The following is a 17201-nucleotide window of genomic DNA, read 5'->3' as shown; positions in this document are numbered from 1 at the left end:
TATTCCGATTTTTGTGAGGCAGAATAACCAAAAACCAGCTATTCATGAATTTCTTTTGGGAGAGGCGTTTATACCGTTCTGCGCTTGGTAAAATTGATAAAGCAGTTTTATTCGTCGGGTCAGTACGATTACAGCGATACCTCATTTATATCATTTTTTTATGTTTTGACGCTTTTATACGATAAAAACTATTTTATAGAAAAAATAATTATTTTGGCATCGCTTTATTCTGAGGACTATAACTTTTTTATTTTTTTGCTGATGATGCTGTATGGCGGCTCGTTTTTTGCGGGACAAGATGACGTTTTCAGCGGTAACATGGTTATTTATATCCGTCTTTTTGATCGCGTGTTATTCCACTTTTTGTTCGGCGGTATGGTAATAAAGCGTTGTTTTTTGCCTCGTTTTTTTTTTTTTTTTCTTACGGTGTTTACTGAAGGGGTTAACTAGTGGGGCAGTTTTATAGGTTGGGTCGTTACGGACGCGGCGATACTAAATATGTGTACTTTTATTGTTTTTGTTTGTTTTTTTAGATAAAGAAATGTATTTATGGGAATAATATTTTTTTTTTTATTATTATTTATTTAGGAATTATTATTTTTTTTTTTTACACATGTGGAAATTTTTTTTTTTACTTTTTTACTTTGTCCCAGGGGGGGACATTACAGATCGCAGATCTGATAGTGTGCACAGCACTCTATCAGATCTGCGATCATACTTTCATCGGAGCAGGCTGCAGCTTTCATCTGCAGCCTGCTCCGACCCGGAAGTGCTCCCTGCAGGACCCGGATACAGCCCCTCGGCCATTTTGGATCCGGGGCCTGCAGGGAGAAGACGTTCGGTACGAGGTGAGTACATCACCTTGTACCGATCGTCTCAGGGAAGCCCGCAGGGAGCCCCCTCCCTGCGCGATGCTTCCCTGTACCGCCGGTACACCGCGATCATGTTTGATCGCGGTGTGCCGGGGGTTAATGTGCCGGGGGCGGTCCGTGACCGCTCCTGGCACATAGTGCCGGATGTCAGCTGCGATATGCAGCCGACACCCGGCCGCGATCGGCCGCGCTCCCCCCGTGAGCGCGGCCGATCGCGTATGACGTACTATACCGTCACCGGGAATTAAGGCCCACCCCACCTCGACGGTATAGTACGTCATATGGGATTAAGGGGTTAAGCAGGTCACAGTTTTCAAGTAACATGGGAAAGAAAAAGGATCTCTCTGCTGCTGAAAAGCATCAAATAGTGCAATGCCTTGGTGAAGGGATGAAAACATTAGAAATTTTCCAAAAACATAAGCGTGATCATCGTACTGTTAAGAGATTTGTGGCTGTATCTGAGCACAAATGTGTTTGTGCTGATAAAGGCATAATGAGGAAGATTTCTGCCAGACAAGTTCATCGGATTAAGAGAGCAGCTGCTAAAAAGCCATTACAAAGCAGCAAACAGATATTTGAAGCTGCTGGTGCCCCTGGAGTCCCTCGAACCTCAAGGTGTAGGCTCCTTCAAAGGCTTGCTGTGGTGCATAAACCTACTATTCGGCCACCCTTAAACAGTGTTCACAAGCAGAAATGGTTGTATTGGGCCCACACATACATGAAGACTAATTTCCAAACAGTCTTGTTTACTGATAAGTGTTGAGCAACCCTGGATGGTCCAGATAGATGGAGTAGTGGATGGTTGGTGGATGGCCACCATGTCCCAACAAGGCTGCGACGTCAGCAAGGAGGTGGAGGAGTCTTGTTTTGGGCCGGAATCATGGGGAAACAGCTGGTGGGGCCCTTTAAGGTTCCTGAAGATGTGAAAATGACCTCTGCAAAGTATATAGAGTTTCTGACTGACAACTTTCTTCTGTGGTCTAAAAAGCAGAAATGTGCCTTCAGGAGCAAAATCATCTTCATGCATGACAATGCACCATCTCATGCTGCAAAGAATCCCTCTGAGTCATTAGCTGCTATGGGCATAAAAGGAGATAAACTCATGGTGTGGCCACCATCTTCCCCTGACCTCAACCCTATAGAGAACCTTTAGAGGATCATCAAGCAAAAGATCTATGAGGGTGGGAGGCAGTTCACATCCAAACAGCAGCTCTGGGAGGCTATTCCAACTTCATGCAAAGAAATACAAGCAGAAACGCTCCAAAAACTCACAAGTTCAATGGATGCAAGAATTGTGAAGGTGACATCAAAGAAGGGTCCTATGTTAACTTGTAACTTGGCCTGTTGGAATGTTTTGGCGTTAAATAGCTTTTTTGTTCAGTGAATGTGACCTCCTAATGCTGCAAATTCCACAAATGAGCATTTTCAGTTCTTTAAAACATATCAAATGTTTAGAAATTCTACTGTGGATAATAATTTGGAACAGTGCATTTTGAGTTTTTATTCATTTTGGAGATTATACTGTTATCATTGGGAGGTTTCTTCAATAAAATTCGATGTATAATCTAACCGGTGATGACTTATTAGACTGACTGTCATTTGCACCGATCATTTAGGAAAATCTGATAAAAATGTAATTTGCATAATAATTTGGAACATAGTGTATTTAGCATCTTATGGGGCCCATCAACCTTTATGGAGCAGCATACGGGACATATACTATGGAGCATCTTATGGGGGCCATCAACCTTTATGGAGCAGCATACGGGGCATACTGTATACTATGGAGCATCTTATGGGGGCCGTCAACCTTTATGTAGCAGCGTAAGGGGGATATGGATGGGAGCAGCAGATGACAGAATGGGGGCGCAGGATGGGAGCACATGACAGCATGGGGGCGCAGGATGGGAGCAGCACATGACAGCATGGGGGCGCATGATGGGAGCAGCACATGACAGCATGGGGGTGCAGGATGGGAGCAGCACATGACAGAATAGGGCCTCAGGATGGGAGCAGCACATGACAGAATGGGGGCTCAGGATGGGAGCACATGACAGAATGAGGGCGCAGGATGGGAGAAGCACATGACAGAATGAGGGCGCAGGATGGGAGAAGCACATGACAGAACGGGGGCGCAGGATGGGAGCAGCACATGACAGAATGGGGGCTCAGGATGGGAGCACATGACAGGATTGGGGCGTAGGATGGGAGCAACACATGACAGAACGGGGGCGAAGGATGGAAGCAGCACATGACAGAACGGGGTCGCAGGATGGAAGCTGCACATGACAGAACGGGGGCGCAGGATCGGAGCAGCACATGACAGAATGGGGCGCAGGATGGGAGCAGCACATGACAGCATGGGGGTGCAGGATGGGAGCAACACATGACAGCATGGGGGTGCAGGATGGGAGCAGCACATGACAGAATAAGGCCTCAGGATGGGAGCAGCACATGACAGAATGGGGGCTCAGGATGGGAGCAGCACATGACAGAATGAGGGCGCAGGATGGGAGAAGCACATGACAGAATGGGGCGCAGGATGGGAGCACATGACAGCATGGGGGCACAGGATGGGAGCAGCACATGACAGCATGGGGGTGCAGGATGGGAGCAGCACATGACAGAATAGGGCCTCAGGATGGAAGCAGCACATGACAGAATGGGGGCTCAGGATGGGAGCAGCACATGACAGAATGAGGGAGCAGGATGGGAGAAGCACATGACAGAACGGGGGCACAGGATGGGAGTAGCACATGACAGAATGGGGCGCAGATGCATGTAGAAAAGCCGCGAAGACACCATCACGTGTTTCTCAACGCAAGCAATGAATAGCCAGGTCTTTCACCGGGAAGGAACAACCACGGGAAGGGCAGCATCCAATAAAAGAAAACCACCTATGCCAAAACATGGTATCCATCCACAGACAGCTGTTTCGGGGTATTTGCCCCTCATCAGTGTGGAGTAGGAAACTGGCTATTAGGAGAATGGGGCGCAGGATTGGAGCAGCACATAACAGCATGGGGGTGCAGGATGGGTGCAGCACATGACAGAATAGGGCCTCAGGATGGGAGCAGCACATGACAGAATGGGGGCTCAGGATGGGAGCACATGACAGGATTGGGGCGCAGGATGGGAGCAACACATGACAGAATGGGGGCGAAGGATGGAAGCAGCACATGACAGAACGGGGTCGCAGGATGGAAGCAGCACATGACAGAACGGGAGCGCAGGATCGGAGCAGCACATGACAGAATGGGGCACAGGATGGGAGCAGCACATGACAGCATGGGGGTGCAGGATGGGAGCAGCACATGACAGAATAAGGCCTCAGGATGGGAGCAGCACATGACAGAATGGGGGCTCAGGATGGGAGCAGCACATGACAGAATGAGGGCGCAGGATGGGAGAAGCACATGACAGAATGGGGCGCAGGATGGGAGCACATGACAGCATGGGGGCACAGGATGGGAGCAGCACATGACAGCATGGGGGTGCAGGATGGGAGAAGCACATGACAGAATAGGGCCTCAGGATGGAAGCAGCACATGACAGAATGGGGGCTCAGGATGGGAGCAGCACATGACAGAACGAGGGCACAGGATGGGAGCACATGACAGCATGGGGGCGCAGGATGGGAGCAGCACATGACAGAATAGGGCCTCAGGATGGGAGCAGCACATGACAGAATGGGAGCTCAGGATGGGAGCAGCACATGACAGAATGAGGGCGCAGGATGGGAGAAGCACATGACAGAATGGGGCGCAGATGCATGTAGAAAAGCCGCGGAGACACCATCACGTGTTTCTCAACGCAAGCAATGAATAGCCAGGTCTTTCACCGGGAAGGAACAACGACGGGAAGGGCAGAATCCAATAAAGGAAAACAACCTATGCCAAAACATGGTATCCATCCACAGACAGCTGTTTCGGGGTATTTGCCCCTCATCAGTGTGGAGTAGGAAACTGGCTATTAGGAGAATGGGGCGCAGGATTGGAGCAGCACATAACAGCATGGGGGTGCAGGATGGGAGCAGCACATGACAGAATAGGGCCTCAGGATGGGAGCAGCACATGACAGAATGGGGGCTCAGGATGGGAGCAGCACCTGACAGAATGAGGGCGCAGGATGGGAAAAGCACATGACAGAACGGGGGCACAGGATGGGAGCAGCACATGACAGAATGGGGCGCAGGATGGGAGCACATGACAGCATGGGGGCGCAGGATGGGAGCAGCACATGACAGCATGGGGGTGCAGGATGGGAGCAGCACATGACAGAATAGGGCCTCAGGATGAGAGCAGCACATGACAGAATGGGGGCTCAGGATGGGAGCAGCACATGACAGAATGAGGGCGCAGGATGGGAGAAGCACATGACAGAATGGGGGCACAGGATGGGAGCAGCACATGACACAATGGGGGCGCAGGATGGGAGCAGCACATGACAATGGGGGCCCAGGATGGGAGCACATGACAGGATTGGAGCGCAGGATGGGAGCAACACATGACAGATCGGGGGCGCAGGATGGGAGCAGCACATGACAGAATGGGGCGCAGGATGGGAGCAGCACATGACAGAACTGGGGCGCAGGATGGGAGCAGTACATGACAGGATGGGAGCAGCACATGACAGAACTGGGACGCAGGATGGGAGCAGCACATGACAGCATGGGGGCGCAGGATGGGAGCAGCACATGACAGGATGGGGGCACAGGATGAGAACAGCAAATGACAGCACGTGGGCGCAGGATGGGAGAAGCAAATGCCAGAACGGGGGTGCAGGATGGGAGCAGCACATGACAGAGCGGGGGCTCACAATGGGAGCAGCATATGACAGCATGGGGGCGCAGGATGGGAGCAGCACATGACAGCATGCGGGCACAGGATGGGAGCAGCAAATGACAGAATGGGGGCTCAGGATGGGAGCAGCACATGACAGCATGGGTGTGCTGGATGGGGAGCACCACATAACAGGATGGGGGCGCAGGATGAGAGCAGCACAAGACAGGATGGGGGCGCAGGATGGGAGCACCACATGACAGGATGGAGTGCAGAATGGGAGCACCACATGGCAGCATGGGGGTGCAGGATGGGGAGCACCACATGACGGGATGGGGCACAGGATGAGAGCAGCACATGACAGGATGGGGGCACAGGATGGGAGCACCACATGACAGGATGGGGCGCAGGATGGGAGCAGCACATGACAGGATGGGGGTGCAGGATGGGAGCACATGACAGCATGGGGGCACAGGATGGGAGCAGCACATGACAGCATGGGGGCGCAGGATAGGAGCAGCACATACCACAATGGAGGCACATAATGGGAGCAGCACATGACAGGATTGGGGTGCAGGATGGGAGCAGCACATAACAGCATGGGGGTGCAGGATAGGGAGCACCACATGACAGGATGGGGGTGCAGGATGGGAGCACATGACAGGATGAGGGCTCAGCAAGAGCACATGACAGGATGGGGATGCCGGATGAGAGCAGCACATGACATGATGGGGGCGCAGAATGAGAGCAGCACATATCAGAATGGGGGCTTAGGATGGGAGCACCACATGACAAGATTGGGGTGCAGGATGGGAGCACATGACAGGATGAGGGCTCAGGAAGAGAGTAGCCCATGACAAGATGGAGGCCCAAGATGGTAGTTGCACATGACTAGATTAGGTCGCAGGACGGAAGCAGGACATACCAGGATGGAGACCATATACCAATTTAAATGCTTGCCACCAGGGTGAAGAACGGGTTCAATAGCTAGTATAAATATAATTTCAAAAACATACAGTACAGACCAAGTTTGGACACACCTTCTCATTTAAAGATTTTTCTGTATTTTCATGACTATGAAAATTGTACATTCACACTGAAGGCATCAAAACTATGAATTAACACATGTGGAATTATATACTTAACAAAAAAGTGTGAAACAACTGAAAATATGTCTTATATTCTAGGTTCTTCAAAGTAGCCACCTTTTGCTTTGATGACTGCTTTGCACACTCTTGGCATTCTCTTGATAAGCTTCAAGAGGTAGTCACGGGGAATGGTCTTCCAACAATCGTGAAGGAGTTCCCAGAGATGCTTAGCACTTGTTGGCCCTTTTGCCTTCACTCTGCGGTCCAGCTGACCCCAAACTATCTCGGTTGGGTTCAGGTCTGGTGACTGTGGAGGCCAGGTCATCTGGCGTAGCACCCCATCACTCTCCTGCTTGGTCAAATAGCCCTTACACAGCCTGGAGGTGTGTTTGAGGTCATTGTCCTGTTGAAAAATAAATGATGGTCCAACTAAACGCAAACCGAATGGAATAGCATGCCGCTGCAAGATGCTGTGGTAGCCATGCTGGTTCAGTATGCCTTCAATTTTGAATAAATCCCAACAGTGTCACCAGCAAAGCACCTCCACACCATCACACCTCCTCCTCCATGCTTCACGGTGGGAACCAGGCATGTAGAGTCCATCCGTTCACCTTTTCTGCGTCGCACAAAGACACGGTGGTTGGAACCAAAGATCTCAAATTTGGACTCATCAGACCAAAGCACAGATTTCCTCTGGTCTAATGTCCATTCCTTGTGTTCTTTAGCCCAAACAAGTCTCTTCTGCTTGTTGCCTGTTCTTAGCAGTGGTTTTCTAGAAGCTATTTTAGCATGAAGGCCTGTTGCACAAAGTCTCCTCTTACCAGTTGTTGTAGAGATGTGTCTGCTGCTAGAACTCTGTGTGGCATTGACCTGGTCTCTAATCTGAGCTGCTGTTAACCTGCGATTTCTGAGGCTGGTAACTTGGATAAACTTATCCTCAGAAGCAGAGGTGACTCTTGGTCTTCCTTTCCTGGGGCGGTCATCATGTGAACCAGTTTCTTTGTAGCGCTTGATGGTTTTTGCCACTGCACTTGGGGACACTTTCAAAGTTTTCCCAATTTTTTGGACTGACTGACCTTCATTTCTTACAGTAATGATGGCCACTCGTTTTTCTTTACTTAGCTGCTTTTTTCTTGCCATAATACAAATTCTAACAGTCTATTCAGTAGGACTATCAGCTGTGTATCCACCGGACCTCTGCACAACACAATTGATGGTCCCAACCTCATTGATAAGGCAAGAAATCCCACTTATTAAACCTGACAGGGCACACCTGTGAAGTGAAAACCATTCCCCGTGACTACCTCTTGAAGCTCATCAAGAAAATGCCAAGAGTGTGCAAAGCAGTCATCAAAGCAAAAGGTGGCTACTTTGAAGAACCTAGAATATAAGACATTTTCAGTTGTTTCACACTTTTTTGTTAAGTATATAATTCCACATGTGTTAATTCATAGTTTTGATGCCTTCAGTGTGAATGTACAATTTTCATAGTCATGAAAATACAGAAAAATCTTTAAGAAGGTGTGTCCAAACTTTTGGTCTGTACTGTAGGTAAAAAATGATTTATATATCATGCACACTGTATGCTAAAACTCAGCCAATATCAGGAGTTAAAGGGGTATTCCCATCTCCAAAATCCTATCCCAGTATGTAGTAGGTGTAATAATAATATTAGCAAATACCTCCAATTAGAAATGTATAGCTCTTCTGATTCGCTATGTCTCTTTCCTCATGTGCAGGCATTGCAGGACCTTAGGTATTCATGGTTATGACCACTGAGGAAAGATACAGCGAATACTACATTTTTAATTGGAGGTATTTGCTAATGTTATTATTATTACTACATATTGGGATAGGATCTTAGAGATGGGAATACCCCTATAAGTCCACAGTTTTAGATAAAATGGTCATGCCCCAAGGACTTTCCTATTATCCCTGACAGCATGCAGAGTCAGTCATGAGATCTCAGGGGCATTTTCTGCAATTATCAATGTATACGGTAAAATATAAATCGGTAGCTGATGTACAGATGCTTTATACTGCGCTGCTTGCAATCTGAGCTATAAGATCTTACAGCTCTGAAACAGTGAGCTGTGAGGGAGTCACCTACTTTTCGTACACTACATGCAACAAATAAATCACTTTTTTTTGCCTATTCTAATATAATTATTTTCATGGGGACTAATATGTTTTTCCAAATATACCGTAACTCGCATCCAGTTGAAACTATATAGAAATCAATAGCTGGGAATGTTAAATATAATGTGGTAATGCTAATTGTACTTAATTGTATCCTACCTAGATTACAGATATTAGCATCCAGTATCTTTCGGGGGGCTGCCGTTACCTCCATATCATTGACATCTCCGGGTGTATTCATCTCAGCGACAAGGCATTAAAATACTTACAGAAGTGCTGCAGACAACTCCGTTACTTAAGAATGCTCTACTGCAAGAGTATTACCAAGTAAGGCCCACTAACACCGAGTCCATTCATAGAAAGCGGTTTATGTAATGGGTTGGTGTTGGTACGGTCATTTTCATTTCTTTATAATGTATTAAAAGTGATGTAACACATCATCTTTTCAGATAATCTGGCAGTTACCCTAGCCCCAAACTACCATATAGGAAATGCATGGGCTAAATCTAAATACATGGCCTCAGAAAGGTCACTTAGTGGATGTTACTCTTCCTGCCAATAGATGCCCTCATATAAACTGTTTTGAGTCCACGGCATGTATTAGGCTATGTTCACACTTGGCATAGTTATTCATTTCAAAGTTAAAATTACAGTAAGATCACCAAGTATCTGAGGCAGATTTAGGGCCATATCAGCAGAGATTTTTTAACATGTGTAAACCTAACTTTACAAGATTCTAACAGATTTACGATACCAACAATCATGTAAACTGTCATGGGTGTTTTTTTCTTGAAAAATATAACCTTACAGATTATGGGCACTAGATTCGGTGATGGGACGTTGATCCGGGGAACTAGTCTGATTGCCGTATGTGCTGTTGGGAAGGAATTTTTCCCCTAATGTGGAGCTTAGTGTCTGCCTCATAGGGTTTCTGCCTTCTTCCCCATCAACATGTTAGGCTATAGGTTGAACTCGATGGACTTCAATAAGTTGTCCACTACTTAGACAACTCCTTGTCATACCTCACACTTGGCCTTGATAAAATGAAAAAGCTTATACTCACCTTCTGTGCCGGCGCCGTTTCTGTGGCATTGGCACTCACGCAGTTGTGTCATGTGACCCCGGCACTGGCATCACTGTTCCTGCCTTTTGTCGAATTGAACAAGAAGAGGAAGTCATCAGATAGCGCTGCAGCCCAGACTTCCTCTTCATGTTCAATTCGACAAAAGGTGGGGACAATGCACCAGCGCTGATAGGGCGCCAGTGTCACATGTTACAACAAGCAGACTGGTGCCCCAGGGAGAGCGAGTGCCAACTCTACAGGAATGGCGCCAGTACGTGAGGTGAGTATAAGCTTTTTTTATTTTATTTGGACAAAGCGTGGGGTATGAGATGGGGTTGTCCTAGTAGTGGACAACTTCTTTAAATCTACCTAAAACCTTAAAAAAACTATGAATTTTTCTAACAACCCCTTTTACCTCAATAAATTACAGTAACAAAACTAGGGCAGCTGTTAGAGTATTCAGAAGTCCCAGCTCTGCTGGAATACTGACTTCATTCATATCAGTATCACAGGAAAAATAGCACTGCATGCAGTCAAGATGATGGACACATTGGGGGAATACTCAATGAAACCCATTTTAAGTAAAAAATAAAATATAAAATAAGAAGTTTTCACTATTTGACAAACTCTGCCTAATCACTTCAGGGCCCCATAGAAATGAAAATGAATGTAATCACCTCCTACAGAAATGTAATTCCACTGATGCCAATGTGCTGCTCACAGCAGGCGTAATGATATTATTGTGCAACGTGACCGCTGCAGACAATCTGGCGCAGGTCAGCACACACATCTGTACTGACGAATTTGTAAAGGCTGCAGGTACTGATGGTTGCAGTGATCATGTGACACAACCTCACGTTACAGACACCGCTGCTACAGGAGGTGATTATACATTGTTTTGTTTTCTATGGGGCCTTAATTAATTAACCTGACGTTATCCAGTTTATTCATTGTTATTTGGTGAATATTCTTTTTCCATAGAACAACTGTTCAGAAAATTGAATCCAAGTACCAACGTGTGGAGTACAGTACAGATGATCCTCCGCCTTGGTTTGGATATGACCGATGTGGTAACCTAGTACATGGTGTACCAAATATAGAGGAGACAGAAGAGGAAGCAGCTGAAGAGTCATTTAATGTGTAAATGGACCAAACTAAACTGTGTTCGAAGTAATTACTGTATACAAAAAAAAAAAAAAAAGAATTTTTTTTTTTTCCATGTGTTAATTCTCATGTTTGTGGCTATATTTAGTGGCCGGTGAGTCTATTACTACACTATCTGCTCCTGGTAACCACCTCGCTCCAGTACTACGTCATTGCATTTGTGACCTGTCGAGTCATACAGTGGTTGCTCTGTGGAGCGCAGGTCATTTTTTTTAATGTTGTCAATGTAAGCCTGTGGGAATTGAGTATGAGGCTCCGTAGCCTCGATCTGAGACCCATAGACGTACACTGAGATTGTAACCACCACTTCACACAGTGATCCAGCAGGTTACAGAGACAGTTACATGATGGTATAGCAGACCGGCTCGGGGCTGATGCCAGGAGAAGGCAGTGGCTATGTTACTACACTAATGACACTTACATACATAATTGCTATCACATGGTTACATAAAAAAGTCACTCCAATCATACCCTAATCAGATGTTCCAAATAACTAGAGGAATTATAGTGGGTATGGAAAGTATTCAGACCCCTTCAAAATTTTCACTCTTTGTTTCATTGCAGTCATTTGGTAAATTCAAAAAAGTTCATTTTTTTCTCATTAGTGTACACTCTGCACCCCCCATCTTGACTGAAAAAAAACAGAAATGTAGTAATTTTTGCAAATGTATTAAAAAAGAAAAACTGGAATATCACATGGTCATAAGTATTCAGACCCTTTCCTCAGTATTAAGTAGAAGCACCCTTTTGAGCTAGTACAGCCATGAGTCTTCTTGGGAATGATGCAACAAGTTTTTCACACCTGGATTTGGGGATCCTCTGCCATTTTTCCTTGCAGATCCTCTCTAGTTCCGTCAGGTTGGATGGTGAACGTTGATGGACAGCCATTTTCAGGTCTCTCCAGAGATGCTCAATTGGGTTTAGGTCAGGGCTCTGGCAGGGCCAGTCAAGAATGGTCACAGAGTTGTTCTGAAGCCACTCCCTTGTTATTTTAGCTGTGTGCTTGGGGTCACTGTCTTGTTGGAAGGTGAACCTTCGGCCAATTCTGAGGTGTAGAACACTCTGGAAGAAGTTTTCATCCAGGATATCTCTGTACTTGGCCGCATTCATGTTTCCTTCAATGGCAACCAGTCGTCCTGTCCCTGCAGCTGAAAAACACCCCCATAGCATGATGCTGCTGCCACCACCACGTTTCACTGTTGGGATTGTATTGGGCAGGTGATGAGCAGTGCCTGGTTTTCTCCACGTATACCGCTTAGAATTATCACCAAAAAGGTCTATCATCGTCTCATCACAAAAGAGAATCTCCATTTCTGGGAGTCATTCATGTTTTGGGTTTTTTTTTTAGCAAACTCTATGTGGGCTTTCATATGTCTTGCTCTTAGGAGAGGCTTCTGTCAGGCCACTCTGCCATAAAGGCCAGACTGGTGGAGGGATGCAGTGATAGTTGACTTTGAGGAACTTTCTCTCATTTCCCTACTCCATCTCTGGAGCTCAGCCACAGTGATCTTGGGGTTCTTACCCCTCTCACCAAGGCTCTTCTCCCACGATTGTTCAGTTTGGCTGGACAACCAGGTCTAGCAAGACTTCTGGTGGTCCCAAACTTCTTCCATTTAAGGATTATGGAGGCCACTGTGCTCTTAGGAGCCTTGAATACTGCAGAAATTCTGTTGTAACCTTGGCCTGATCAGTGCCTTGCCACAATTCTGTCTCTGGGCTCCTTGGCCTATTCCTTTGACGTCATGATTCTCACTTGGTCTGACATGCACTGTGAGCTGTGAGGTCTTACATAGACAGGTGTGTGCCTTTCCAAATCAAGTCCTATCAGTTTAATTAAACACAGCTTGACTCCAATGAAGGAGTAGAACCATCTCAAGGAGGATCACAAGGAAATGGACAGCATGTGACTTAATATGAGTGTCTGAGCAAAGGGTCTGAATACTTATAACCATGTGATATTTCAGTTTTTCTTTTTTATTAAATTTGCAAAAATGTCTACATTTGTTGTTTTTTTTTTAGTCACGATGGGGTGCATAGTGTACATTAACCCCTTTCTGACCTCAGACGGGATAGTACGTCCGAGATCAGAAGCCCCGCTTTGATGCGGGCTCCGGCGGTGAGCCCGCATCAAAGCCGGGACATGTCAGCTGTTTTGAACAGCTGACATGTGCCCGTAATAGGCGCGGGCAGAATCGCGATCTGCCTGAGCCTATTAACTAGTTAAATGCCGCTGTCAAACGCAGACAGCGGCATTTAACTACCGCATCCGGCCGGGCATCCAGAAATGATGGCATCGCCGACCCCCGTCACATGATCGTAGGTCAGCGATGCTTCTCCATTGTAACCATAGAGGTCCTTGAGACCTCTATGGTTACTGATCCCCGGCAGCTGTGAGCGCCACCCTGTGGTCGGCGCTCACAGCACACCTTATTTTCTGCTACATAGCAGCGAACAGCAGAATGCTGCTATGTAGCAGAGGCGATCGCGCTGTGCCTGCTTCTAGCCTCCCATGGAGGCTATTGAAGCATGGCAAAAGTAAAAAAAATAAAAAAAAGTTTAAAAAAATGTGAAAAAAATAAAAAAAACATAAAAGTTTAAATCACCCCCCTTTCGCCCCAATCAAAATAAATCAATTAAAAAAAAAATCAAACCTACACATTTGGTATCGCCGCGTTCAGAATCGCCCTATCAATAAAAAAAAAGCATTAACCTGATCGATAAACGGCGTAGTGAGAAAAAAATTCGAAACGCCAGAATTACGTTTTTTTTGGTCGTCGCGACATTGCATTAACATGCAATAACGGGCGATCAAAAGAATGTATCTGCACCAAAATGCTATCATTAAAAACGTCAGCTTGGCACGCAAAAAATAAGCCCTCAACCGACCCCAGATCATGAAAAATGGAGACGCTACGAGTATCGGAAAATGGCGCAATTTTTTTTTTTTTTTTTAGCGAAGTTTGGAATTTATTTTCACCACTTAGGTAAAAAATAACCTAGTCATGTTAGGTGTCTATGAACTCGTACTGACCTGGAGAATCATAATGGCAGGTCAGTTTTAGCATTTAGTGAACCTAGCAAAAAAAGCCAAACAAAAAACCAGTGTGGCACTGCACTTTTTTGCAATTTCACCGCACTTGGAATTTTTTTCCCGTTTTCTAGTACACGACATGCTAAAACCAATAATGTCGTTCAAAAGTACAACTCGTTCCGCAAAAAATAAGCCCTCACATGGCCAAATTGACAGAAAAATAAAAAAGTTATGGCTATGGGAAGGAGGGGAGTGAAAAACAAACACAGAAAAACGAAAAATCCCAAGGTCATGAAGGGGATAATGTGAAAAAAAATTAACTTTGTTTTATTGCAGCCATTTGGTAAATTCAAAAAAGAGTGATGAAACAAAGAGTGAAAAATTTAAAGGGGTCTGAATACTTTCCGTACCCACTGTAAATGAAAGACCTAAATGTTTCTCTCCTATTCATGAATAATACCAGCATTTGTTCAGGCCCTTAACAGCTTGATGTTGCCTCAAGTCTACATCAATGGATGAAACATATTGACACAATTTGCTGGATTTATAAGGGTCAGATAAATGTTAGAGACTTGCATAGAAACACTGATCTGATGCAATCTATGTATGAACAATTTCACATTTTAAATGGGAGTGCACATTTTTAGCAAGTAAAGCTTAGAATGGAACCTATCAGCTAATTCATGCCGCCCAAACCACAGGCAACCTGAATCAGTGCTCGGATGATTGATTACACAGAGGTATATTTTTATCAGATGTTTCAGCCGCGAACTATAGGAAGAGATAAGACCACCCTGGTACCGCCCCTGGGCATCTACTTCCCGTACCACCCGAAGTGATTGATCAGTCTCTCTGTGCAAATGCAGGAGACCAGAGACCTGCCAAGTGCCTACAGTGGTGCCGGGCTAGCCTAGTCTCTGCCTACGGTCACTGGCCAGATCTTCTAAGTATATATTCTCCGGAGCGTGGTTTGGACAGTATGAATCAAATGATGGGTTCTATTTAATCAATAGCAATAATGAAGTTAAAATAAGAAAACTAAATAATAATTGTGTACATGGTGTATAAGGTTCATGTCCATCCTCAATTTTAAGTGATATCTAGTTAATGAATATGAAAGATTTAATCAAATTAATTCATGCAATCTGCATGTTTTTACTGTCAATTTGTCATTTATTGATTTTTTCTTGTACAAGTATTGTGCTGAAACGATGAAAAACCTCTAAAAAGCTTAATAAAACTTAATGCTTGTCTGCTGTAAAATTTCTGTCAAGCTCAGTACTGGAAGAGATACTTCCGCCCAAAAACAATTTGTTCTTCTGCTTTACAGTCCGTGCTGCTCATCTGGATCTTGACATCTGCCATATTTTATTTGTCTTTTACTTACCCATTGTAGTTCTGTTTTCCTAAAAATAAATGCCCTGAAGACCAAGAACTCTGAACAAAAGGGTAAGCATAAACATTTTACTCATCTTCTTCAGTTAATATGGTTGTCTGGTATTTTTTTTCTTTTACATATATGCAATGCTTTTAATTTACTAATTCTCAATGAGCTGCATGGATCCTCCAATTCCACCAGATTTCCCTGCTTGTTTATAGCCAATGTTGTGTACAGTACATCCCTCACATGCTCTCCGCTTCCTGGCATGTACCTCCCATGTACCGCAATGTCTGTAAGTAAATACAGTGTATGCCCCTTATGTATATGCACTGGGAAAAAGAGCCACCGCCATGGCATCCATAACCCACCCATGTTACGTACTTGGCCCATGTGTGGAAGTGTTTTGGGCTTTAAAGGGAACCTGTTAGCAGGATTGTGCACAGTAACCTACATTGTCAGGTTGGGCCGTTATACTGATTACAATGATACCTTGGTTGATGAAATCCGTCTTGTGGTTGTTGTTTAATGTTTATTTTCAGCTTTGAGTTAATGATATGCTTGTGCTTTGGGGCGGCCTGTGGGGGGCTTCATGTAGTGCTCCGCTTAGGTATTCATGTGTATGGCTTCTGACAAGTCACATATGCAATTATGCTGCAGCGCCAGCGACTGCCTGCAGAAGGGTTTTTCTTTTGTTCCCCAAGATAAATATAATATTCATTATGTTAACTAGGGGGCAGGTCAGTGACGGATCAGTGACCTGTCAGAAGCCATACTGGTGAATATCTGATCAGAGCACCACATGAAGACCCCCCACAGACTGCCGTGGAGAATGAGCATATCATAACTCAAAACTGAAAATAAAGATTAAACAAGAACCACAAGACTGATTTCATCAACCAAGGTATCAATTTAATCAGTATAACGGTGCCGACCTGACACTGTCTGTAGGTTACAGTGCACAATCCTGCTGACAGGTTCCCTTTAATTATACAGCTCCAAAAAGCCTCCAAATCAGAAGTCCAAGAAGAACTGCAGTGTAACTGGTGCATAAGTGACCAAAACTAAAGAGTTTCTAAGTGAGAAAAACTGTCTTTTTAGCAGAGACCGTTGTCTTATATCATTACTTCCTAACAAAGAATCGGAATGGGGGGCGGGTGCTTGTAGTCAGCGATATCCCTGCCTCACCGTGTGTACAGGTACTTATAACGATGGATATTTCAAATCAATTGTTATTAATAATAATCTATTTATATACCACTAACATATTCCCCAGCGCTTTACAGTTTGCACATATTATCATCACTGTCCCCCATGGGGCTCACAATCTAAATTCCCTATCAGTATGTCTTTGGAATTTGGGGGGAATCGGAGAACCCGGAGGAAACCCACACAAACACGGGGAGAACATACAAACTCCTTGCAGGGTATCCAAGGTGGGATTTGAATCCAGGACTCCAGTGCTGCAAGGCTGCAGTGCTATCCACTGAGCCACCGTGCTGCCCTTTTGTTTGATGAATCGCTTACTCTACTGTCGTCTAACTTATGTATGGGACCTGTGAATCCTGTGATAGAATCTATATTATATGTGGGATGGACTTAGATCTGGGTTTTCTGCAGTGCTTTTCAGGATTATTGCACATAAATAAATAAATCACTTTTTTAACATTGTATGTAATATTATT

The 17201-nt window shown here is 45.2% G+C and overlaps 1 protein-coding gene across 1 annotated transcript in view; it reads left to right on the top strand.

Moving 5' to 3' along the window:
- Positions 1–15970, top strand: part of FBXL13 (F-box and leucine rich repeat protein 13) — a 377146-nt gene extending 361176 nt beyond the window's left edge. Inside the window, exons 20-22 of the mRNA XM_077264721.1 lie at positions 9044–9207; positions 10925–11083; positions 15469–15970. Of these exons, the coding sequence (XP_077120836.1) occupies positions 9044–9207; positions 10925–11083; positions 15469–15493 (348 nt within the window). The 3' untranslated portion in view covers positions 15494–15970. The remainder of the gene's footprint in view (positions 1–9043; positions 9208–10924; positions 11084–15468) is intronic.
- The last annotated feature ends 1231 nt before the right edge of the window (positions 15971–17201 follow it).

The sequence above is a fragment of the Ranitomeya variabilis genome, chromosome 5, assembly GCF_051348905.1.
Source record: "Ranitomeya variabilis isolate aRanVar5 chromosome 5, aRanVar5.hap1, whole genome shotgun sequence".
NCBI lineage: Eukaryota > Metazoa > Chordata > Amphibia > Anura > Dendrobatidae > Ranitomeya > Ranitomeya variabilis.
This window is presented reverse-complemented; position numbering and strand designations above follow the sequence as displayed.